Below are 25,259 nucleotides of genomic sequence, written 5' to 3' on the forward strand. Positions count from 1 at the left end.
AGTCACCTATAAATACACATAAACCAGTGGTTGAGCATCTATCATTGACATCCCCTCTCCAATCAGAATGAGAATATGCAATGACTTCTAGTAAGGATAATGATGATAAAAACAAGCCAAGATTAATAGATTTTTTAATATATCTAACAATTCTCATTACAACGCTCATATGCATTGTAGTGAGAGCATGTTGTAATTGAATAGCAGAATGAATAACATGAGATATATCAGGACGTGTAATAGAAAGATAAGACAAAGCTCTAATCATTTGTCTGTAGGGCGTTGGATCTTGCAAGAGCTCTCTATCATCTTTCTTCATTTTGGCATTTATGACTTCCGTAGTATCGATCAATTTTTCATTTGAGAGTCCTGATCTTTAAATGATCTCCGCTGCATATTTAGTCTGTGACAAAAAATAACCACGATGTGAGTAAGCAATTTCTATTCCAATAAAGTATCATAAAAAAATCAAGATCTGTCATATCAAAGTTGGCTTTAAGCACATCTTTGATATGATTAACTCACTGCTAATCATCTCTTATGATTATCATATCATCTACGTAAAGAAGTAAGATCATCATTCCTGCATTAGAAGGCTTAACAAACAATGCAGTGTCAGTAAAGCAAGATTTAAAATGAAGTTGTGTCATCACATTACTAAACCTACCATATCAAGCTTTGGGGGCTTGTTTCAAGCCATATAAGGCCTTACGTAACCGAAGAGTTTTCTCATGTGCTAAAGTCAAGCCTGGTGGAGGATCTATGTACACCTCTTCATCTAGATTACCATTTAAAAATGCATTTTTAACATCCATTTAAAATATAGGCCATTTTCTAATCGATGCTATAGCAACGAGAATTCTAACAGTGGTCATTCGAGCGACTGAGGCAAACATCTCATCATAATCTATCATATATTCTTGATTGTATCATTTAGCCACTAACCTAGTTTTATATCTTTCTAATATTCCATCGTACTTTGTTTTTACCATGTATACCCATCTGCATCTTATAGTTTTTCTTCCTTTAGGTAATGTTTGAATTTTCCAAGTTTTTGCTCTTTCTAATGCTTCTAACTCATCGTTCATGGCCTTAACCCATTCTTGATGATGTTTAACCTCATGGTATGATTGAAGTTCAAAACACGAGTGAATGACCATTAGACACGATCTATACATTGGTTCAAAGGAATCATATAATACAAATCTATTAGGAGCTTTTGAAATTCTTATAGATTTCTAAGGCTAGAAGAATATTCTTCTTGGTTTTGAGAGTATTTTTCTAGGGCACATGGTGGGTGACCTTCGGTACGTCGAACATAGGTTTATAAATTATTGTGAGATAGATCTGTATCATCAAGATTCCTTCTCATATTCTCATTTGCCTCATGAATATCTTCACTTTCATGAATATTTTCACACTTATCATTGAATAGGTCAAAGAGGAACGAATAATCACAACTCTCTTGGATTTTTTCTTTGCTAAAACCATTTTCATTTTCAAGGAATGTAACATTTCGAGAAACATACAATTTATTTCTTTCAATGTCATAACACTTATATCCTTTTTGGTTCTCGACATAGCCTAAAAACACACAGAATTGCTTTAGGAGAGAGTTTATCATTCTTGTTGGTAAGAACAAAACACTTGCACCCGAAGGCCCTTAACCTTTTGTAACCAGGATACATTTGACAAAGTTTTTCAATAGGAGAGACATTTTCAATATTTTTTGAAGGCATTCTATTTATCAAATAGACTGCCGTAAGGGCGACTTCGGCCTAAAAATCTTTTGGAACATTTCTAGATACTAGAAGTGTTCTAGTGGTCTCAATAATGTGTCGGTGCTTCCTTTCGGCAAGTTCATTTTGTTGAGGATTGTATGAACACGATTTTTGGTGAACAATCCCAGTTAGGTCAAGATAATTTTCAAACTCTTTTGACACAAATTCTCCCCCGAAATCAGTTCTAAAGATTATTGGTTTTAAATTGATTCTTTATATAACTATGAAATCTTTTAAAACAATCAAATACTTTCGATTTATGTTTTAGAAAGAATATCCAAGAGTGTCTACTATAATCGTCTACAAACACAACATAATAGGAAACACCTCATTTGGACACAACCAGAGTCAATCTCCATACATCCGAATGCACTAATTCAAATTGATTCTTAGCTATAAGGTGCCTTGATCCAAAAGATAAAGACTTCATTTTGTCAATAATGCAGTCTTCACATACAAATTTTTTTTCTTTACAATTTGAAAGAAATGGAAACAATTATAATTTGGTCACACTAGGGTGTCCTAGTCTTTTGTACCAAATTTCTATATCTTTCTTTTCTACAAAATTACAAAAAAGTTGTTTTGGTAATTCAAGATTGTCCATGACATAGAAATTTCCTCTTCTATGGCCTCTTCCAATCGGCTTATCGGACTGTAGATCCTGTATTAGACAATCATTAGATGAAAAAACTATTTTGTAATCATAATCCACAATTTGAAAAACTGATACAACAACAACAACAACAACTACGCCTTCATCCCAAAACAATTGGGGTCGACGATATGAACCAACAAAGAAAATCATTATGGGTCTTCCACATAAATCCTTCTCCTCCATTCATTTCTATCCAATGCCATGTCCTCGGTGAGGTTCAAAGCATTCATATCCTTTCTTATCACCTCCATCCATGTCTTCCTAGGCCTACCCCGACCTCTTTTAACTAATATATTTTCCCATTTCTCCACCCTTCTAACTGGAGCATCATTAGGCCTTCGTCGAATATGTCCAAACCACCGTAAACGATTCTCTCTCATCTTATTTTCAATGGGTGCAACGCCTACCTTCTTACGTATCTCCTCGTTCCGAATCTTATCTTTTATTGTATTTCCACACATCCATCTCAGCATACGCATCTCAGCTACACTCATTTTTTGAATATGATGTCTCTTGGCAGCCCAACATTCCGTACTATATAGTAAAGCGGGCCTAATAGTCGTCCTATAAAACTTTCCCTTCAACCGCAATGGCATTCTACGATCGCACAACACTCCAGTTGCACTCTTCCATTTCATCCACCCAACATTTATCCTATGATTTACATCTCCATCAATTTCTCCATACTTTTGAATGATAGATCCCAAATATTTGAAAGAATCATCCACCGGTATTTCTTGCTCACCAAGCTTCACTACACTCCCATTACTACTTCGTTGCTTACTAAATCGACATTCCATGTATTCTGTCTTACTCTTACTCAACTTAAAACCTCTTGCTTCCAATGTCTGTCTCCATAATTCTAACTTAGCATTAACCCCAGCTCTAGACTCATCAATCAAAACAATATCATCAGCAAACAACATACACCACGGCACATTTTCTTGAATTGATCTCGTAAGCTCATCCATCACTATAGCAAATAGGAAAGGGCTTAAAGCATATCCTTGATGTAACCCAACCGATAAAAGATTTAAATTTAATTTTGGTACTACTCTAATGTTTGGTATGTGAAAGATAGGTATTTTTTGATAAATACCAAAACTTTTAATTTTCAAAGATGTGCCATCGGCAGTAATCATTTGTATTAAACTTGCATTTGGTCAATATGGACTCATTAGGAGTCATATGAAATGAAGCACCGAAGTCTAGGATCCAAGAGGTCTTACCATGGTTGTCACTTGTAGATATGACCACTCCCGAATAAGAAGTAGCTTGAGCTTTAAGCATAGGTTGTAGTGCCTCTATTAGTTGAGGTAAGAGAGCGAGTTGATGCATTACGAGTCGTCCATTTCAGTCCTTTCAACCAAAACAACTCTTTTGTCTTCTTTATGATCCTCCTTTCTTTTGGGACAAAAATGTTTGATATGTCCCGGTTCATAATAATGTTAACAAATAATTTTTTCACACTTTTAAAAATCATGATCACTCTTTTTTTCATAGTTGTTGGGATTTCTACTATTCTCATTTCTTAAAAAATGAGGTGGTCTATAGCTCTTGATATAATTTTCAGGCTTTGATATAGCAATCACGGATTCTTCATCTTTAGAAGCGGATAATTTTTTCAATCTATTTTCTTCCATCGTTAATTCTTCAAAAGTTTCAACTATAGAAGGGACCCCTCCTCTATGAAGAAGAGTGAATCCAGTTCCTTCAAATTCGGGCTTAAGCCCATTTATGAATTGATAGAAATGCTCTGCTTTGATTTGATTTTCGCGGAGTTCAACATCTTGTGGGCAATGCCACTTTGGTTCAAGAAGAGCCAATTCATCCCAAAGGAGAGAGAGTGCATTGTAGTATTCTCTTATGCTCATCTCTTCTTGAGTCATGGTCTTTACTTTGTTTTGGACGTTACATATATGTGCGATATCCTTAAGAATATACATGTCTTTAAGGTATTTTCATGCATCACTAGCGAAGTCAAACTTCATTAAACTAGAACACTTGTGGATGTCCATACTATTGATAAACCATCCAATAATTTTGGAATGACCCATCCTCCATTCCTTTCATCTTTTCTCATAGTTGAAAATGGCTTTAACCATTTCCTGTCCTTGAAGCGCAACTTTTTTTCCATTCTCGATTTTTGTAAGAATGAGTTTATGCTCATTTTCGGTGCCGTCAACCAATCTCCAAAGTTTCTTTTTTCATATTTTATGTTTTACTATGAATGCCCACATCACATAGTTTGTGTCATTTAGGTGTATGGGAACGAAGACTATTACCTCCCTCTCATTCTCCATTTACAAGTGGATAGAGAGAGAAAAAAAAGAAAGAGAGAACGAGAAAGAAAATAAATACTTTTTCCGAAGTGGTTCGCTTCTCGATGCAACAATTCGTTATTTGTTATATTTTGCCAAGCTCACGATCCTCCTTTTGATATTGTCATGATCTTCTCTAAAAACAGCTTTTGAAACACCCAAGCTCTAATACCATGTAATGAAGTCGATCGAATCCAATGAATATGCAATACACACCTCAATCAAGTGAAAACACTTGAATAATAATCACACCACCCACACAAGGGTCAGGGTCAGATGAGAAAGTATATTGCATAAAAAACTCTCTTAAAAAAGAGATGAAATAATACAAGAGGCTAAAAAACTCTCTTAAAAAAGAGATGAAATAATACAAGAGGCTAAAGGGGGCAGCCTATGGCTATTGGGCTACTCCCAACTGTCATATTATATTGGAGCTGGCTGAACAGTAAAAAAACAAAAATTATAAAAAAACAAAAAGTAAAGAAGGTTGTCCGCACCTAATGGGCTGACGCCTTTTACAAAGAAAAGACCAAAATACCCTTGATAGGGTTACAATATATATATATATATATATATATATATATATATATATATATATATATATATATATATATATATATATATAAACAGGTCTAAGCAAGATGCACCGAGGCCTCACTACCTGTTTGTGCATGATACAAAGAAGATGGAGCGGTGGATATGTGTATGGCAGGCAGCTGGTCACCTCTTCTTAGTTCCAGTTCTTCAATCTTCTTTTCCAACATAGCAATGGCTTTTTTTATAGTCTCATATTCCTTGATTGAATTCTCATTACTCAGTATGGTATCATGGGATTTGCCTCCTTTATAATGATACCCTCCAATGGAAACCAAGTAGAGGGATCAAGGATCAATGGGAAAGATGATGGTGAAAGGGCAAGTGTGGAGATCGGCTAAGGTGTTGGGGTTCAAGGGAGGTTGGCTATGGTGTAAAAAATAGGGAAGAGGAAAGGAGAAAGAGGGAGACTAGTGAAGAAGGAAGGGGGCTATGTCACATGGGTACAGGTATGGGTGCGGTGTTGGTACGGGTACAGAGGTTACTACACGACAGTTCCAAAAAATGTGTATAGGGACACAGTGATATATATATATATATTCAAAAATTCAAAATCCATTTTTCTAACAAGATAACAACATAAGTTAATTTAACATTTAACAATTATTTAACAACCAACTAAACCAAATGTATGAAAACATAAGCTGAAAACACCCTATATCAGTTGCCAAGAGATGTTCCTACCTCTTCGTTGTTCGCCGGAGGTTGCTGGAGTGTCGCGAGGTGAGCTCCTTCAGTCGTCGGAGGTCACTGGAGTGTCAAAGGTCTGTCGGAGTTCGCTGGAGTGTTGCGAGAGAGATATAGAGAGAAAGGGAAAAGACGAGATAGAAAGATAAAGGAAGAAGGCGAGATATAGAGAGAAAGGGGGGAAACGAGACGGGGAAGATGAGAGAGAGAGGGGGGGGCGGAAACGAGATGGGGAATCGAGAGAGGGAGAGATGAGAGAGAGGCAAATAGAGAGATGAGAGAGAGGGTCTAGGGCATCGGGAGAGCAGACAAAGAGAGGGAGGGGGTGGGGGCGGGGCGGGGCGAGACCAAAATGGCCCCGCAAATGGCCCCGCCCCTTTGACCTTGGTCAAACCAAGGTTTTAACGCATACCCAACCCGGTGCAGTGAGGGACCTGACCTGCAGTGTATCTGCACTACGACCGGTACCCACCTCCATGTCGACACTGGTACGACGACCTCCCAGGCGTGGTCTATGTGACATAGGAAGGGGGTTAGGGGAAGGTTGGAGAGGTGGTTGGATGATTTGGGAAGGAGAATCTCTCAACTACAAGTAGTTGGAAGCCAAATCTCAACCAGCAAAACTAGATGAGTCCAAATCTCACAATGAGTCAAATTGTATTGGAAACAAGGAATGAATTACAAGTATGAAAGAGTCACTCTTTATAGCTCCAGAAATGATGTAAAAAGACCAAAATGCCTACCTACCTAACCCTTAGATCCCTTTCCAAATGCCCTTAAGGCTTTACATAATACCCACAATGCCCCTATGCACCTGCCTAAACCTAGTAGCCGGCCTAGGTTCATGACCAAAGCTAGGTCGGTATTATATAACCTTGCTTGACTGTAAGATCCCAGCTTATAGCTGCTCTGATGCCACGTTTAGACAACATATAAAGTACTTGAGAAAAGGAGGAGAAGAAATAGAGGAAAATGAAGAGGAAGAGGAGTCTTGAACATGAGAAAAGGAATTCTATCTTTGATTTCATTACACAGTAACACAAGCATACAAAAAATGGCCAAAATACCCATTACAAGCAGTATAAAATGCAACTGTACCACCAGAAACAAAGTGTAAAAAATGCCCATTTATAAGTATTTAATAACAAGAATACCCCTTACCACTATTAACCTTCCATGTACAACCAAATTTCATTTACTTTTATGGTTAAAATGCCTTGCCGCAAGAGCTCTGCCTTCATGCTTAGCAGTGACCGATGTTTGTTTCCTGACACAAAAACACCACAGTTTGAAACCCACAGGAGGCAAGGTTGAAGCTGGGTGTACTCTCCAGTGGACAGGGGGCACCTCAAGGATTTTACTAATTGAGGCCAGCCAATGTGCTGTCCTGATGCAGGGTTTTGCCTTGGCCTAGAAAAAAAAAGGCTTCATATGTTTCTATATTTGTGATTTTGTGAGGTTGTATGAAGTGTAGAAATGCTATGCTGAAGAAGTAGAAACAAGTTGAGGAAGAGCATGGTTTGTTGATACAAGACAAATAAATTACTATTAATTATCTGTAGGAGTCCCTACAAACTCTCAGCAAACTTACAGCTTAGTAGTCTGCAACATGTTAGAGAGGCTCCAGGAGCACCTACAATGATGATTTAATGGAGTGCATCTAATAGATTTTGGAGAAAGCAATTGTGGTGGGACGGTCATGATATTAGGAGCCAGAGAACATGATATCGCTGAATTTATCAAGGTTAAAACCGTATGTCAAAGAACAACTAGATTTGCACTTAGCACATTTCAGTATGTTTTTTTTTAAACCTCTAAGACTGTTAGCCTATTCTAATCCACTTCAGTTCAAGGCTTCTTGCTTTACTCCCCTTCTAGAATTTGATCAAGTCTTCATTAAGGTCAAAAGGCATATTTTCCCAACAAAGATATTAGTTCATTATAATTTCTCGTTTCTGCATTTAGTGACATGTCCTGCCAATCATCGCCTGTGTCTGAAGTTTCCTATCTAGCTAACCATGATAGTAATGTTCTGTATGCACTTCTGGGTGTGGATGTGTATGCTTGCATGTGCACGTATGTGTGGATGTCCCCACATATGCATTTATGCTTACATCTTTTTAGTTGGCATTTGAATATAAAATTCTGTTTAGTTCTTCTAACAATCTCTCATTATGAGGACTGACCATGGTAGCTATGATTTATGCTTTTTATGTTTGATGTGTTTCTTTGTTCAAATTAAAAAGCCTGTTGTTGGGCTCAATGAGACAGTTGGTGTTGCAGATTTTAAGGGAACTTGGAATACGCACAATGCGATTGATGACAAACAACCCGTCCAAATTCATTGGTCTGAAAGGTTATGGCTTGGCTATTGTGGGGCGTGTCCCTGTTATCTCACCCATAACAGAAGAAAACCGGAGATATTTAGAGACAAAGCGGGTAAAAATGGGGCATATATATGGTTCTGATTTGCCTGGAACAATTGCTGGTATAATCAACTCAACTGTGAAAAATGATGAGACAGAAAAACAAAGGGAGTAGCAAATTAGAAGCTGTAAAGCTGGGGGTTTTTTCACAAGGGAATGCCAATTCTGTAAGATATTTATGCTCCAATTTTTTTTTGAATTGTGTATATGTGCATGTACATGCAATTTTTTGTTTTTATGAATTCTTATTGACATTAGAGTCTGTTGTAAGTACTAAAGTATAGGTCACTGAAAAGGATGCGACCTTTGGTTAGATATTTAGTAGTTTTGATTTTTTTTATTCATTATTTTTTCCTTGATTTGGACAAGAATTTTGCATTTTTTGTGTGCCATATAAGTGAGTTTTTAGGTTAATCATTTAGTTGAGGTCAAATGTTTAATAGAACATCAGAGACTTCTTATTTTTGGAATCAGTTTCTTCTGCAAAATTACATAAAATTTTCATCTGAACAAACTCTTAAGTTTTAGATCTTTATGGGCTATAGATGGTGGTGTGAGTCTTGGAAAACGGTTTTTAAAACAATATTTTTATGTAAAAACAATGTAAAAGTTAGACACAAAAAAATAAAACTGGTTCGCACTAGTGGTGAAGTCTAGGTTGAACTCAGAGAATGAGAAAAATACTTTGTATTCCACAAATAACTAAGCTACTCTTTATTGCCTTGAAAATAAAAATCAATTAATTAAATAAATACACTAAGAGTGTTGCTCCTGCAAAGGGCTTAAACAAATAAAAATAAATGATTTTATTATAGATCCAATGAATTAATAATTAAAATCTTAATCTAAAAATAAGAGAAAAAGTCTTCAGTGCTTCGAGTCTTTAGTTCCATTCTTTTATTATTGGTTTTCATTAGATATGTGGTTTTCCTAAGGGCTCTTTGAGGGGCCTGAAGGGCTTTTTGATGAGACTTTTTAGGGATCTCAGAGGGCTCTTCGAGGGTATATTTGAGGGCTCACCACATGTCTAAATACTTTTCTGCAAAAATAAACAAACGAAACACAAAGATACGACAAAAAACTACAAAAGCATTAAGGGTTAGTTTTATGAAAAATCACAAAAAGAATAACACTACAAAAACATTAAGGGTGGCTAGGTCTCCATGCCTGGGGCAGTTTCTCCAAGTAAAATTTATAAAAAAAAACATTTTGTATGGGTGCCCAAACATAAAACAAGATTAGGTGATATCGTAAGTCGACATGGGACTCGTAGATCAACCATGTGGTCTAGCAGTGTGCTAAGCAAACAGAGCAGCCATATTGACTCTGTATTAGCTCATCTAGCAAACAGGCTCAGCATTAAGAAGATTTGCTCCTACTCAAAGTTTAAGTCTCTATGTGAATGATTCCTTCCACAAAGTGAAGTTGGAGCCTCCTTGGGGTTGGGGGTTAAGGGGAGTGCAAATAACAAACAACAACAACTACGCTTTCATCCCAAAACAATTATGGTCGGCGATATGAACCAACAAAGAAAATCATCTTGGGTCTTCCACATGAATCCTTCTCCTCCATTCATTTCTATCCAATGCCATATCCTCAGTGAGGTTCAAAGCATTGATATCCTTTCCTATCACCTCCATCCATGTCTTCCTAGGCCTACCCCGACCTCTTTTAACTAATATATTTTCCCATTTCTCCATCCTTCTAACTGGAGCATCATTAGGCCTTCGCCGAATATGTCCAAACCACCGTAAACGATTCTCTCTCATCTTATTTTCAATGGGTGCAACGCCTACCTTCTTACGTATCTCCTCGTTCTGAATCTTATCTTTTATTGTATTTCCACACATCCATCTCAGCATACGCATCTCAGCTACACTCATTTTTTGAATATGATGTCTCTTGGCAGCCCAATATTTCGTACCATATAGTAAAGCGGGCCTAATAGTCGCCCTATAAAACTTTCCCTTCAACCGCAATGGCATTCTACGATCGCACAACACTCCAGTTGCACTCTTCCATTTCATCCACCCAACCTTTATCCTATGATTTACATCTCCATCAATTTCTCCATACTTTTGAATGATAGATCCCAAATATTTGAAAGAATCATCCACCGGTATTTCTTGCTCACCAAGCTTCACTACACTCCCATCTCTATTTCGTTGCTTACTAAATCAACATTCCATGTATTCTGTCTTACTCTTACTCAACTTAAAACCTCTTGCTTCCAATGTCTGTCTCCATAATTCTAACTTAGCATTAACCCCAGCTCTAGACTCATCAATCAAAACAATATCATCAGCAAACAACATACACCACGGCACATTTTCTTGAATTGATCTTGTAAGCTCATCCATCACTATAGCAAATAGGAAAGGACTTAAAGCAAATCCTTGATGAAACCCAACCGTTATAGGAAAATTGGTTGTCACCCCTCCACAAGTGCGGACATTGGTTACTACTCCTTCATACATATCTTTAATTATACTAATGTACTTGAGAGAAACACATTTCTTCAACATTGTTCACCAGAGAACGTCCCTAAGTACTCTATCGTAAGCCTTCTCCAAATCAATAAAAACCATATGCAAATCTTTGTTCCTCTCTCTATTTCTCTCAATAAGTTGTCTAAGAAGATGTATAGCTTCTATAGTAGATCTTTCAAGCATAAAACCAAATTGATTCTCCGATATCATGACAATCTTCCTCAACCCTCCACAAGTGCGGACATTGGTTACTACTCCTTCATACATATCTTTAATTATACTAATGTACTTGAGAGAAACACATTTCTTCAACATTGTTCACCAGAGAACGTCCCTAAGTACTCTATCGTAAGCCTTCTCCAAATCAATAAAAACCATATGCAAATCTTTGTTCCTCTCTCTATTTCTCTCAATAAGTTGTCTAAGAAGATGTATAGCTTCTATAGTAGATCTTTCAAGCATAAAACCAAATTGATTCTCCGATATCATGACAATCTTCCTCAACCTAGACTCAATTACCCTCTCCCAAAGTTTCATAGTATGACTCATGAGTTTTATTCCACGATAGTTTGTGCAATTTTGTATATCACCCTTATTCTTATATAGAGGCACCAAAGTACTCTTCCTCCACTCATTAGGCATCTTATTTGTCCGTCAAATCTTGTTAAAAAGATTTGTCAACCATTCTAAACCTTTCTCTCCTAAGCATTTCCAAGCCTCAATAGGTATACCATCTGGGCCAACTGCCCTTCTTGATTTCATTTTCTTCAAAGCCTCTGCAATTTCTTTCTTTTGAATCTTGCGCATGAAGTCACGATTCATCTCATGAAAAGGAATGGAAAAGTCTCCAAGATCCTGAGCATGACTTTCATTAAATAGCTTATGAAAATAATCTTTTCATCTCTCCTTAATCTTCTCATCTTTGACTAAAACCCTTTGCGTTTCATCTTTGATACATCTAACCATATCCAGATCCCTCGATTTCCTATCTCTCATTTTTGCAATCCTATAAATATCCTTTTCACCCTCTTTGGTATCCATCTTGTCATAAACCTCCTTATATACCTTATCCCTCGCGTTCCGAACTACATTTTTAGCTTTCTTCTTTGCTATCATATACTTCTCCAAATTCTCATTATCACGACTTTTACTTAGATTTATATAACACTCTCTTTTAACCTTAATAGCTAATTTGACATCCTCGTTCCACCACGATGTATCCTTACCTAGCGGTGCACCGCCTTTAGACTCACCCAATACCTCCTTAGCCACCTTTATCATGCCACCCGCTATCTTATTCCACATAGATTCTGAATCCTCCTTGAGACACTAATCAACTTCCTTAACTACCCGCTCTACAAACATTCTTTGTTTAGCTCCTTTCAGTGCCCACCACTTAATTCTAGGATCTATCCTATGTCTATCCCTTTTGCGGCATTGTCTAATTCTAAGATCTAAAATTAAGACTCTATGTTGTGTAGCTACACTTTCTCCCGGTATAACCTTACAATCGATGCAACAAACCCTATCTCTCTTTCTAAGTAGAAAAAAATCTATCTGACTCGTATTAACCCCACTTTTAAATGTTACTAGGTGAGGTTCCCTCTTCCTAAACCAAGTGTTTGCTAAGATCATATCATAGGAAAAACCAAAATCTAAAATCCTTTCTCCACTATCGTTTCTTTCTCCTATACCATAGCCTCCATGGATACTCTCAAATATGGATACTCTCAAATCCATCCCTACTAATGCCTACATGCCCATTAAGGTCACCGCCGATGAAAAACCTTTCTCCATAAGATATCCCTTGTACTACTCCATCTAAATCTTCCCAAAATTGACGCTTAGTGGAATCATCTAAACCTACTTGAGGTACATAAACACTAATAATATTAATAATATTTGTACCTAATACTAATTTAATAAGTAAAATCCTATCACCCTTCCTACGGACCTCAACTACATTATCTATAAACTCATAACTCATAACAATCCCTACTCCATTCATATTCCTATTTATTCCTGTATACCAAATCTTATATCCCCAAGGTTCTATCACTTTTGCTTTCTCACCTACCCATTTAGTCTCTTGTAGACATAAAATATCAATCTTTCTCCTACACATAACATCTACTAACTCTACCAACTTATCAGTTAAAGACCCTATGTTCCAAGTGGCTAACCTAATTTTATGGTCTTAGACTAACTTCTTTACCCCCACCCGTCCAACAAAGTGAGGGAACCCTTGCCTATTTGACACCACACCCGGGCACCGGTGTGACACGTCGCTTCCGGGCGACGACCTAGCAACCCTTGCCCATTTATCACTGCCTCCGGGCCTATAGAGTACAGCACGTCGCTCAGTAGGGAACGCCCCAACGAAATTCTCATATTGGTTCATATTCATAGGGTATGACTAAGTTTTTGTGCTGGCTGTCACAGGCCTACCGCAACCCTCCTCCTTTATCCGGGCTTGGGACCAGCAGTGTATAACTAAACAGTTATATACAGTGCCCCTAGAGTTTTACTTTATTGGTTAAGGCAGACTAAGACAAGCATTCAATTCTAGGTGCAGTTTCGTCATGTGAGGAAGAAAATAAATAAATAATGACTACATTGTGGTCTTAGCGCCTTGTAAACAAGATGAGAAGTTCATTGTTTAGCTCAGATTTGCTCAGAATTTGAGCTCGGTGAGCTGGGCTACGAGCAATTTGGCTTAGGTAAAATGAGTCGAGCATGAACATGGCATGCTCGACTTAGCTTGATTCGTTTTACATGACACACACACACACACACACACACACACACACACATATATATATATATATATATATATATATATATATATATATATATATATGGGTAATACATCAATGCTAAATTAACATGTTAAATAGTTTTTTTAGCTTTTTCCTTGTTTTGACCCCATAAATGTTTTAGGCATAGACGATTTACTGGCAATCCACACCTTGATCGTGTGTTTTTAATGAAAAATGATATTTGGAACCTGGACTGGAACCTTTATTTTTAGAACATTATAAAACCCACCCATGCGTCAGATTTGAATGCTTCAATAGTTGATCCCTATAAAATCAAGTACATATATCACATTATGGTTAGAATTTAAAAATAAAATAAAAAGTTGGTCTCGTGATCAGCTAATGAACTCATGAACTGAGCCCAAGTTTGGTTCTTTTGCGAACCCTAGGTCCAGTGAACGATGAGGTCTGGACCCGGTAAAAAAGTTGGTCTCGCACAACCGCACAAGCACTCAGTCGCGGTCCGGACCAAGCCCAGCTCAGTGGGGTTCGCACCCGCTCATACGTGTGAATTGAGTCATCACACCTGCAATTCGGCCTGGCAAACCCCGATTTAAAAACGACGGTTTTTTCCTCACTCCCTTTCTCTTCTACAAGCGTCGTTTGTGTCCGTAGGAGGTCTCTGCTTAGCTATTCGTTCACCCGAGTCGACTCCTCAATGAAGGAGGTGTTGTTCTAGGGCCATTTCCCGACGATCTAGGATTACGGCAGAGTTATGGTTTTGAGGTAGTGCAGAGACGAATATGATGTATGGCGATCAGCGGCGGCAGCAGCAACAGCAGCATATGCATTCGCAGCCTCAGCCCGGAGGTGATTTCCACCGAGTTATGCCGATGATGCCGCCCATGGTTCACAGGCCGATACATGCTGATTACTTGCACGACAATGCTCAGCCTTCTTATGACGGTTGGTGTTCTTGGATGATTCTTTCGGTTATATGTTTGTTTCTCTGAATCAATTGTCATCCGAGGGTTTAGGTTTTGAGTTTGTGGTTGCTGGTTTCTTGGTTATGTATGTCGAGGGGTGTTTTCGTTACTGTTTGAAATCGGATTTTTATTATGTGAATTGGTTCGATCACGGGGTTTTTAGGATTTCCTTTGTGCTGCGTTTTCGAGTCTTAGGTGCTAAAATTGAATGCTTCATGAAAAATTAGACTGGTTTCTGGATTAAGCATCTATGTCGTCCTCAATTTGATGTAATTTTCTTGCCCTGTGAACCAAATAAGTATGATGCGTGCGTGTGTGCCTACACACACAATTTTCTTTCTTTCTGAACAAAAAAAATTCCATTGAAATTGGAAAAGACTTGTTTTACTTCAAATCTTCAATTGCCCTTCCCACGCTGGTTTGGTACGTGACTTGCCTTGAGGTTAATGGCATTGAGTTCTTCTGCACAATTTTATAAAAATCAAGAAGAAGAGTAGCATTATTAACATGGGGGAGAAATTAGCTTTCTTTCTATAGTATATATGATAAGAGTTCTCATAACATAGCAACACGGAGCCCTGGTTTCAAACCTTTTGGTGTATTTTTACTTATTGCTCATGAACGAAAAACCAAAAATGCTACGGTTCAAACAAAAACAAGAACAAGGAGAGAAAATGAGGTGTTTGGTTGAATCATTTATGAACTCCATATCTATGATGCAGACCCTGCATGTACTGTTGTATGTGTTAGCTACCCCTTGCCCACATCTTCATCTCATGCCCATCATATTTCTCGTCAACCAAACCACCCTTGCAGTCTCCACTCATACGGTGGTAGTGATTTTGTCATTGATGTAATTGATCACCACTTTCTTTCCATTGATGACGACGGTCTTATCTGATTTGGGTTTGGAGACACTGGTCTAGTAAACATGGTGGGAGTGAGAGACAATTTGGGTTGGAGGTGTATGTAAGAGGGGGAGGGGAGGAGAGAGTTATGGGTTTGATGAGGTGGATGAGGGAGAGGTAGGGGAAGGAGAAGCAGGAGGAGAGGAGGGAAGCCAGAAAATCAAGGGTGGACAGTGTGTGTGTGTGTGTGTTTGGGGGGGGGGGGGGGGGGGGGGATTCTTATTAGAAGAGTGGATAACCACATGGATAAGCTCACACCAACTCATCAGTTTGAGATCCAATTCAGGATTGTCCTTAGGAGGTGTCAGGAAAGAAGTGGAATGTAATAATATTGATTCATTCAAAAGAAAATTGATTCAAATGTTGTACTTGTGTGTGTGTGCGCACACGCGCGCGCGCGCGCGCGAGAGAGAGAGAGAGAGAGAGAGAGAGAGAGAGAGAGAGAGGATTTCACATGGTACTTTTGATAAAAAAAATCAATCTAATTTATTTTACACACTTTGTTCGATGAGAAAATGAATCAGGTTCTACAAGTTCAAACCCATGGGTCTCAATGAATTGTGGAAATTAATAAAAGAAAAAAATCAGATTCCAAGTGGAGGATTTAAACTCGAAAAGGTCCTTTTTGATTCACAAAGAATGATGGACAAGGGGATTAATCGAGAAAAATCTCTTATTGTAAGATTATAAGATTATAAGATCATGATTTGGTTTGCATATGTCTGGTAAAAAGAGTAATCTTCTCCTTTGATCATTATAAAAAATGAAAAGTGTTCAATTAGAACTCAAAAACATGATTGAATTGGTCCTAGTTACTTTTTGAAATGGAGTGGAAGAAAGGTAGAGATTCTTGAACAACGAAAATGATTCATTCCCTTTGAAATAATTAAATGAGGAGCCGTATGAGGTGAAAATCTCATGTACGGTTCTGCAGAGTGATAGTAAGGGTGACTTATCTATCAACTTTTCCACTATCACCCCCCAAAACTAAACTCTACTTTATGTAAGGTCGCTAGAGTACGATTAACTTCTGGATTTGAAATCATTGCTTATGTACCTAGTATTGGACATAATTTGCATGAACATTCTATAGTATTAGTAAGAGGAGGAAGTGCTAAGGTTTTATCTGGTGTGAGATATCACATTGTTCAAGGAACCCTAGATGATGTCGGAGTAAAGGGTAGTCAACAAGGGCATTCTAATGCCTTGTATCATTTAATAATGCCATGTGAATCACTAAAAACTTGTGAAGTATATAACTAACCTAATAATGAAAGTTTCATAAGGGGATTGGAGCAGGTTACCATGAGACAAAAGATCTTCTCTCTAAAGAGATTCAACCCTATTATGTTAATATGCTTAAGTGGATGTTGAGATGACAGACTTTCTAATTGACAAAGTTACGTGAAACTCGATTGTAGTTGCTAATTGCCCCCTCTTAAGGATTTGTCTTGGTGAATATTGACAACAATAATAAAGTGTCAGGGTCATATAGAGGCTGCTGGACATGTGTCAGGGAGTGTGATGCTTTTTTTGGCATCTATAGGCTGCTGGACATGTGCCATGGTTAGTTTACATATTAAAGTATCTTTTTAACCTTGCTTTTGGAAAAGTATGTTTAGCTTTTGTTAGTATGCAATTCTCATGGTTAACCTGATTTAATCACTTGGGACCGCCCCAAGGGGGTTGGCCTAGTCGGGTGGGGCTTTGGCTGCTAGATGGGCAGTCAAGGTTCGATTCCCATGGCTATCACCCCTCTGCGCAAGCTAACACTTAGCATAGGCTTTGGGGGCAGGGTCCTAGCCTCAGTTTTACACTGCTGGCACAATGACCGTAAGGTATGGCAGGCTGAGCTAGCGCAGCCAGGTCTTCGTGCAGGTTGCGGTTTTGAGTGAAGTTTTTCCGGGTTATAAATAAAATAAAAAAATCACTTGGGACCCTATTTGCAACGTTTTTGAAAAGATGGGTCATGAGATGTCCTTACAAAAAACGATGCTAGAGATTTGGCTCCAGATGTATGGTTAAATCTATAGGGGACATGTAAATGCATGTGGCCTCTTCTTTTAAGCAGAGTTGCTCAGAAAGGCCGTTTCTGTTATACGATCCGATCAAAAGTTGGGACTTTTTGTTTTATGAATAACATGATTCATTTGTCTGCAAGATATCTATGTTCATCACATATAAACAAGCATACCACTACACTAACATATTTGATATCAGAGATGATTCATTTGTCTGCAACAAAACCAATCAAAAGGCAACCAAAGGCATGAGCCAAGGTTCCATTTATACGAGTCACGAGGATGATGGAAGTGGGCTATGCAATCATGCCCAGTATCCATAATCCAAGCTTTCACATATATTGAACTCAACTTACTGAAGCACAAAATGTGCTTGAACCGACCACCCAAAAACCAGGGTCAGGCACAGCATTCCAAAGTCTTGAACTCATCCCACAGTGGAAGGAAACCTACAAATTTTTCATACGAATTTGTCATTTTCTTTTTGAAAGGCAAGCTGGGGTTAGGCAGACTCCAACCAATTATACAACTATACCATTGGATTTTGAACCTGCAACGTCCCAACACAAGGTGACGTGCACTAGCTGCTCCTACCAGACAAGCAGAGCCCTCGTAGGTGAATTCCAGTCATTTGATCAGCAATAATACGCCAGTTCAGTAGCCCATGAAGAAGAGTTTCTAACGATGGAAAGAAGAAAATTATACTGGATATCCACAAAGTACTTAAAAATAAAAATCCTTTTTTGGATTGTACAGACAAGCTGGGGTAAGCCCCCAACGATATTCGAACTGGACATCCGATTGTTAAAATTGACCAGCTCTATCGGACCAGTTATGTTACAAATGAAAACAAAAGGAAAAAAGAAAGCCGAAGTACAAGTTATACATGAATGATAAAAAGACCAAATACAAAAGCCCTCCCCATAGCTAAGATCAGCTCTTGCTTCTGTCATTGGCTATCTAAAATTAAATTTGAGCCACGTCTTCATAGCGACTATTTAAGGTGTTGATCGACGTGAATGAGGTGGAAGGCCGCCAGGAAGAAGGCTAATGTTTGGAGGGAGGGCCATGCCACCCGGACGGATGTCCATCATGGTTGGAATTCCATGTCTGCACAAAAGCACCAACCTCTTAGCATGAGCTAATGCAATAACGCGTAAGTTCAAAGAAGCTATACAGAAGTATATACTCAGCATGCTTATCTTCAAAAATTAATCCAAAGACGTCCATATGCATGGATATATAAATTAAGAAATCATGGGACATTCAGAATAAAGTTTGCCGTCAGCCAACTACAACATACAAGTCAGCTGCATGTTCCATGGTATTCTACCACTAGCAATAGGGCACATTGCTATCTCTGGCCACAACCAGTTGCAATAATGCACATTTACATCTTTTCAGATATAAGGAAACCAGATAAAAAGACAAAATACCATGGGAAAATAGCCCATGTCCCTTTGTCCATATGCAATGCTCCTGAACTCCGTTGAAAGTTTCAGCTGATGCCCAACCCCTATTTTCACCATATAAGTTCCATGTAGGCCATGTTTTTCAGTTCTATTCTTTAGTTATTTTATCTATATATCCAAGAAATCATGCAATAGAAACTTTGAGCAGCCACACAGATGGGCTCTAGCAACTTTTAGTTGTCAAATACAGAGATATGGCAAGAGAGCATTGAAGAGCCGATTGATTTATTAACTACAGTTACCAGGCTGGATGAGATAAGGGCGAAGAAAATAGTTTAGCTGTGTTACCAGATGAGAGAGTAGGAATCTATAAAAGGAAACCACAAATATGAAAAATAATAATAACATTAGCAATTTTTTTTTTAGACTTTTCAACCAAGTCAGACATGATGTACCATGTTTTGTACAATTCGTCTTTCATTCTCTTCACACCATAGAAACCACAACAATAACCAGTTCCCTTCATCGCATTTTAAATTCAATTTCCATAACAAAACTCAACAGATGACCCCCTCCTTTCAATGAGGCATCTCAGATTTCACAATGACTTCAGAATTGGGCCATGGCAAGTTGATTTGGCGCTACCAGTTCATGTATTGAAGACTTAGATCTACATATTAAGGAAATGTAGGAATTTCTTAATGTTTTTTTGGATTTCTATTGGAGATTTTGTACATCATAGTTGGCATTCTCGAACCTGGTATCGGATTGGCCACATGTGACTCGAGTGGGCTTTTTAATTTATTAAAAATAAATAATAAAGATACGTACTTTTTTCATATATATATAAGCAAAATATTTAGTTCTTTCAGTATTTCATAATATTTTTTGAGTTAAATCTTTCTTTTCTTCTATTTAAGGGAGTTTTTTAAAGGGAAAAATAATATTTTAGAGGTTTTTTGAGGAAAAACAAGGTATTCCTTAAAATTTTCTATTGGAATGTGTCTGTAAGATGCAATAAAGCATGATTTTGTAAGTGATTAGAAGGCTATTGTGCATTAGTAAAGAATCTTTCTATATCAATGGGAGGATGATTGAACTTTCCAAATTTCTTGAATCCAATCCAACTCCTTTACACCTAGAGATGAAGGGAATATACTTGCCAAGACACTAGATCCAACAATCAACACATTTGATTATTTTCTACGACGGTGACCTTCCAAAGGTTTCGACCAAAGGCAACATGATAAAAGTATCATCTCCAAAATGACTTCTTATGTAGTAGAAGTTAAATTTTCGTAGCAAACAGTTTGGTCAAACAACAAATGCAACAAAAAGCAAATAGTTCACAAAAATTTCCTTGAGCAGCATGTAGAATACTTCGTGAAAACTAAGAATGTAATCAGGAGTTTGATTGGGTGGATAATTATGAACTAAAATATCGTCACAAGTGGATGATCTTCTGAACTTACGCCTAAGAGTCCCAAGTTAGCATAATGCATCATCAACAAAAAAATCTATATCATCAAATGAAGAATAATAAAATAACTAAATATTTGGTGAAAAACAATTTTTTATCCGCTTATAATGATATAATGGGAAGTAAGTGGTTCAAACAAAATTCTTGTACATTTCAAAAGAGTGCCAACTACAATATCAGATTTTTGTTACCATTGTTACTATGTCTTCCTGCCCAACCTTCATTATAATATAGCCCATAATCGCATCATAAAACTTTACCTCGTATAAAGAATTAACATCTGCTTCTCCTAGCAGCAACAATCATATGGTAACTTATTTGTTGGAAACAGTTAGTCATGACTCAAAATTTACAGAATGTTATAGAAGAAGACAATAGAAGAGGATATGGCAGAGAAATAAATGGTGGTTATACCTAATCATATTTGGAGCTTCCTGCATTTCCCCAACATGGCAATTAATGTTGAATAAAATCAGTTGAAATAATGGAAATAAATTTCTTAGACCATGTCATATGTATAGTTTTGCAATCATGTAGCTAGAAAATCTAGAGCATAGTTACTTGAAGCGCCTCCCTAAGGGGGAAGAACGCTGCTGAAAGGGGAAGCGCCACACTTCCGAAGTGGGAAGCACCACCCTTCCCCCAAAAGGGGAAGCATGGGGGAAACTCGCTTCTCGTTTGTGGGAAGTGCACTTCACACTTGCTTCTCAAATTGATTCCCTATTGCACTTGTTACCCCCTCACTTCCCACACTTGTTTCTCCCTCATTTCCTTCATGTTTCCTTTTTTCACTTCCCACACGCTTCCCTGCTTCTGCTTCCCACATCGCTTCCCATATCCAATTCGCTTCTTGGTAACTATGATCTAGAGATCTCTCCAAAAAAAAACTATGATCTAGAGATTGATATATCAAAGGAGAAAAGATTGATATTTTGGATTTTTGAAGATTTTCAAAACATCCTGTTCATTTTACTTCAAGAGATGTGCCGTCGGCTGTAAAAACCTTTGACACACTTGAGTTATTTTTAAGACATTCGAATAGACTATTAACATTTGGGGTCATGTGAAAAGAAGCACCAAAATCTAAAAACCAAAGAAAGTTACTTGGACCAGAGAAAGATACAACAATCGCTACAGTTGAGGCTTTAGTTGAGGAGGATACTCCTTTGAGAAGAGGTTGAAGAATTTCCATCAGTTGAGCCATAGATTCACGTGCATCTTGATCTTTTGACTCGGATTCAACAGATGCAACTTTTTTTTTTCTCTTCTTTTTTAACTTTGGACATTGAAGCCTATAGTGCCCCGATTCATGACAATGATGACAAATGACTTTTCTTTTATCAAAGTCACAATTTTGCCTTTCAAAATGAGAGAGCTTGTAAGTACGAGTATGATTCTCCAGTCTAGACACAGCTAAAATTGAGTCATCATCAACTTTGGGAGTATTTTTTCTAAGTCTATTTTCCTTCGTAGTGAGCTCTTCTATAGTATCAACAGTAGAAGAAATTTTTTCACGATGTAAAAGGGCCGATTTGGTGGATTCAAACTCCGGCCTTAGACCATTCACAAATTGATAGAAATGTTCCATATCAAGTTGCTTTTAGCGAAGCTCGATATCTTGGGTACAATGCCATTTAGGCTCAAAAAGAGCCAACTCTTCCCAAAGTTTGGACAATTCATTATAATATTCTCGAATGGTTTATCTTTTTTAGTCATTGTTCGGACTTTGTCTTGTAAATTGCACACATGTGCAATATCTTTAAGATAATACATGTTTTTGAGGTATTCCCAAGCCTTATCTGCATGCTCAAACTTAGCTAGACTAGAGCATTTTTTAATGTCTACACTATTGATGAGCCATGACATAATTTTTGCATGCCCTATCCTCCATTCTTTCCATTTCTTTTCATAAGTGGCTAACGCCTTATTCTTCTTTTCCTCCGTTAGAGAAACCTCTTTATCACCCTCTTTATTGGTAAGAAATAGTTTAGGTTCCGAATCGGAACCATCCACTATACCACATAAACCTTTTCCTCAAATGTGGTGCTTCGTAATCGAAGCCCACATTACATAGTTAGTATCATTTAGCTTCATAGGAATGATGGTGATCTTATCATTGTCATATATCTTTTACAAGGGTAAGAGACAAAAAATAGGAGGGGAGAGGGAAAAAAAGAATAGACAAGGGAATAAGAGAGAGGATACGTAACCAAATTTTTTCTAGCACAAGTCCGCCTTTCTTCAAACAAATCTTTTTGAACCAATAACAAGGTGATGAAACACCTCTTGTAAATGTGGCACGAAAATCGAGGTGGAAGCACTTCTAACTCTGATACCATGTAATGAAATGGTGGTCTTCAACAAATGCACGAATAACTCACAAACAAGTGTCTATTGGAGACACTACAAGCATGACCCTTGAAAGGGTATAAAAGGAAGAACACTTGAAAAATAAATAATACTTTATTCATGCACAAAATGCTTAAGAAGCATTGTTATTTACATTGAAGGGGTTCACCCCTATATATACAAAAAAGTGGAAGAGAGAGGAGAGCTCATTTTGAGCTCTCCAAAAGAGACGTAACGGCAAAGTCAAGTTCCAACAGGAACTTGACTGGATCAAATATCTAGTTCCTATTGAACTAGATGCTAAAAAAGAAAATAAAGGAAAATAATAAAAAGAAAAATATAATAATAATATTAAATAATATATATGTATTACGATTAACATTTTAACATCCTCGTGTCCAAATGAAAGTAGCAGCTTGCAAAGAATGATGATCCTTGAGAGATAGACCAATTCTCGATAAGTAAAAAATTATTTGTTTTAGGGAACTGAAACAAACAAATAGCCGGGGAATTTTTTTTAAGTCACATCTAGTTTCTATTCTGAGTTTCCATAAGGGTTGACTCAGAAATGACAAGTCAAGAAAAAAATGCATGGTAAAAGGAAAGATGAGATCTGTGGCTAATGGAGGAATTATTGGCCCTCTTGGGTTGAATGTGCTAGCAGTTGCAGGTCAAGGGATGCTGTTCCATTTGTCCTACTAGCCAGTAGGTCTGGTGGAACTCTCTCTAACCTATGTTAAGCAGGACCCATGTTATATTCTGGTTTGATCCATGGGAAGCGATAACCTGGCCCTTAGATTTTCTAGATTTCTCCAAATACATTGTTTATCTTTCTAGTTTTCTCTAGACTATTTTTCAAGCTTTCATTATGACCAATTGAATATTGAATATTTTTCAAGCTTTCATTATAACCAATTGTCTATGAACTCTCTCTAGTTTTCACTCTTTCCACTCTTTTTAAAAGGGGAAGGTCTAAGGTGCCTTACCCTTTTTTTGCTCTCACTCGCACAGGGCCTTTCCCCTCTCTCTCTCAGAGGAAGAAGAAGAAGAGGCCCGCCCTAAGAGGTACACTTCCTCTCTCTCCCCCCCCCCCCCTCTCTCTCTCGGGCATATTGGAAGAAGAAGGAAGAAGTTGAAGAGGGTTTGCTCTCTCTCTCTTTCTTCTTCTCTTTTTTTTCTTCCTCTTCTTCCTTTCCTTCTCATCCGTTTCTTCTTCTTTTTCTTAATCCCACATCAGTTTTTTTTTGTTTGGGTCACGGTTGGACCCAACCCGGACCAGCACGTACCCGTGATGCGTCTGGTACCAGTACCCATGTCGACTACCTAGTTATTGTGTCTATGTGACATAGGGGTGTAGGATATATATATATATATAGAGAGAGAGAGAGAGAGAGAGAATTGCCTAAAACACCCATAGACATCCCATTGATGGTCAGATGAGGCTCGCCATGTTCTTTAACAGATTTTAGGGTTGGGTCTACTTATAAGATGCGGCATGTGGGGTGTAGGATATGAGAGAGAAGGAGAGTGTTGCATACATGCACACGCCAAAACGCATACACAATACACAACGCATGGATGGTCACACGAGGGTCGTGTCATTCAGATGCAGAGAGAAGAAAAATATATTGAAACACATCCACCATAGGCTGGTGCTTCACATGCACTATACACATCAACGTGCAAGATGTTGGGTACAGTGGTCATGTGCTGAGAGAGAGATGCACATGTTGAAACACATCCAACATAGGATGGTGTGCTTCAAATACACCGTACACGTCCATGTGATGCCCCATACACGTCAATGTGCTAGATGTTAGATACAATGCTCATGTGTTGATGCATCACATGCACTGTAGTGAAGAATGTCCATTTTGGAAAGGTGTGCTACATGCACATGTCGAAACACATGCACCATAGACATCCCATGGATGGTTACATGAGGGTTGTGTGATTCACATGCAGAGAGAGAGAGATCCACCATACACATCTTATGGATGGTCACATGAGGATGGTTTGATTCACTAGAACCATACACATTGATGTGCTGCCCCATACAGATCGATGTGCTAGATGTTGATGTTGGATACAATGGTCATGTGCTGATATGCATCACATGCATTGTAGTGAAGGATGTCCGTTTTGGAAAGGTGTGCTACATACACATGTTGAAACACATGCACCATACACATCCCATGGATGGTTACAGGATGGTTGTGTGATCCACATGCAGAGTGAGAGAGAGAGAGAGAGATCCACCATACACATCTTATGGATGGTCACATGAGGATGGTTTGATTCACTTGCACCATACACATTGACGGTTGTGTGATCCACATGCAGAGAGAGAGAGATCCACCATACACATCTTATGGATGGTCACATGAGGAT

General features: G+C 38.0%; 1 protein-coding gene across 2 annotated transcripts in view; it reads left to right on the forward strand.

Annotated features, from left to right (window-relative positions):
• The window catches only part of LOC149821167 (putative monofunctional riboflavin biosynthesis protein RIBA 3, chloroplastic), a 74,388-nt gene that overhangs the window by 28,352 nt on the left and 20,777 nt on the right, over positions 1-25,259 (forward strand). Inside the window, exon 6 of one of the 2 annotated variants that reach the window (XR_016426480.1) lies at positions 8,322-8,631. Coding sequence is in view for 1 of the 2 variants with exons in the window: in XM_089982639.1 (XP_089838765.1) it covers positions 8,322-8,579 (258 nt within the window). In the remaining variant the exon portion in view is untranslated. Of the gene's footprint in view, positions 1-8,321; positions 8,859-25,259 lie in introns of those variants that run through there. The other variant, XM_089982639.1, reaches the window with a different exon arrangement.

The sequence above is a fragment of the Nuphar pumila genome, chromosome 12, assembly GCF_984573655.1.
Source record: "Nuphar pumila chromosome 12, dmNupPumi1.hap1.1, whole genome shotgun sequence".
Classification (NCBI taxonomy): domain Eukaryota; kingdom Viridiplantae; phylum Streptophyta; class Magnoliopsida; order Nymphaeales; family Nymphaeaceae; genus Nuphar; species Nuphar pumila.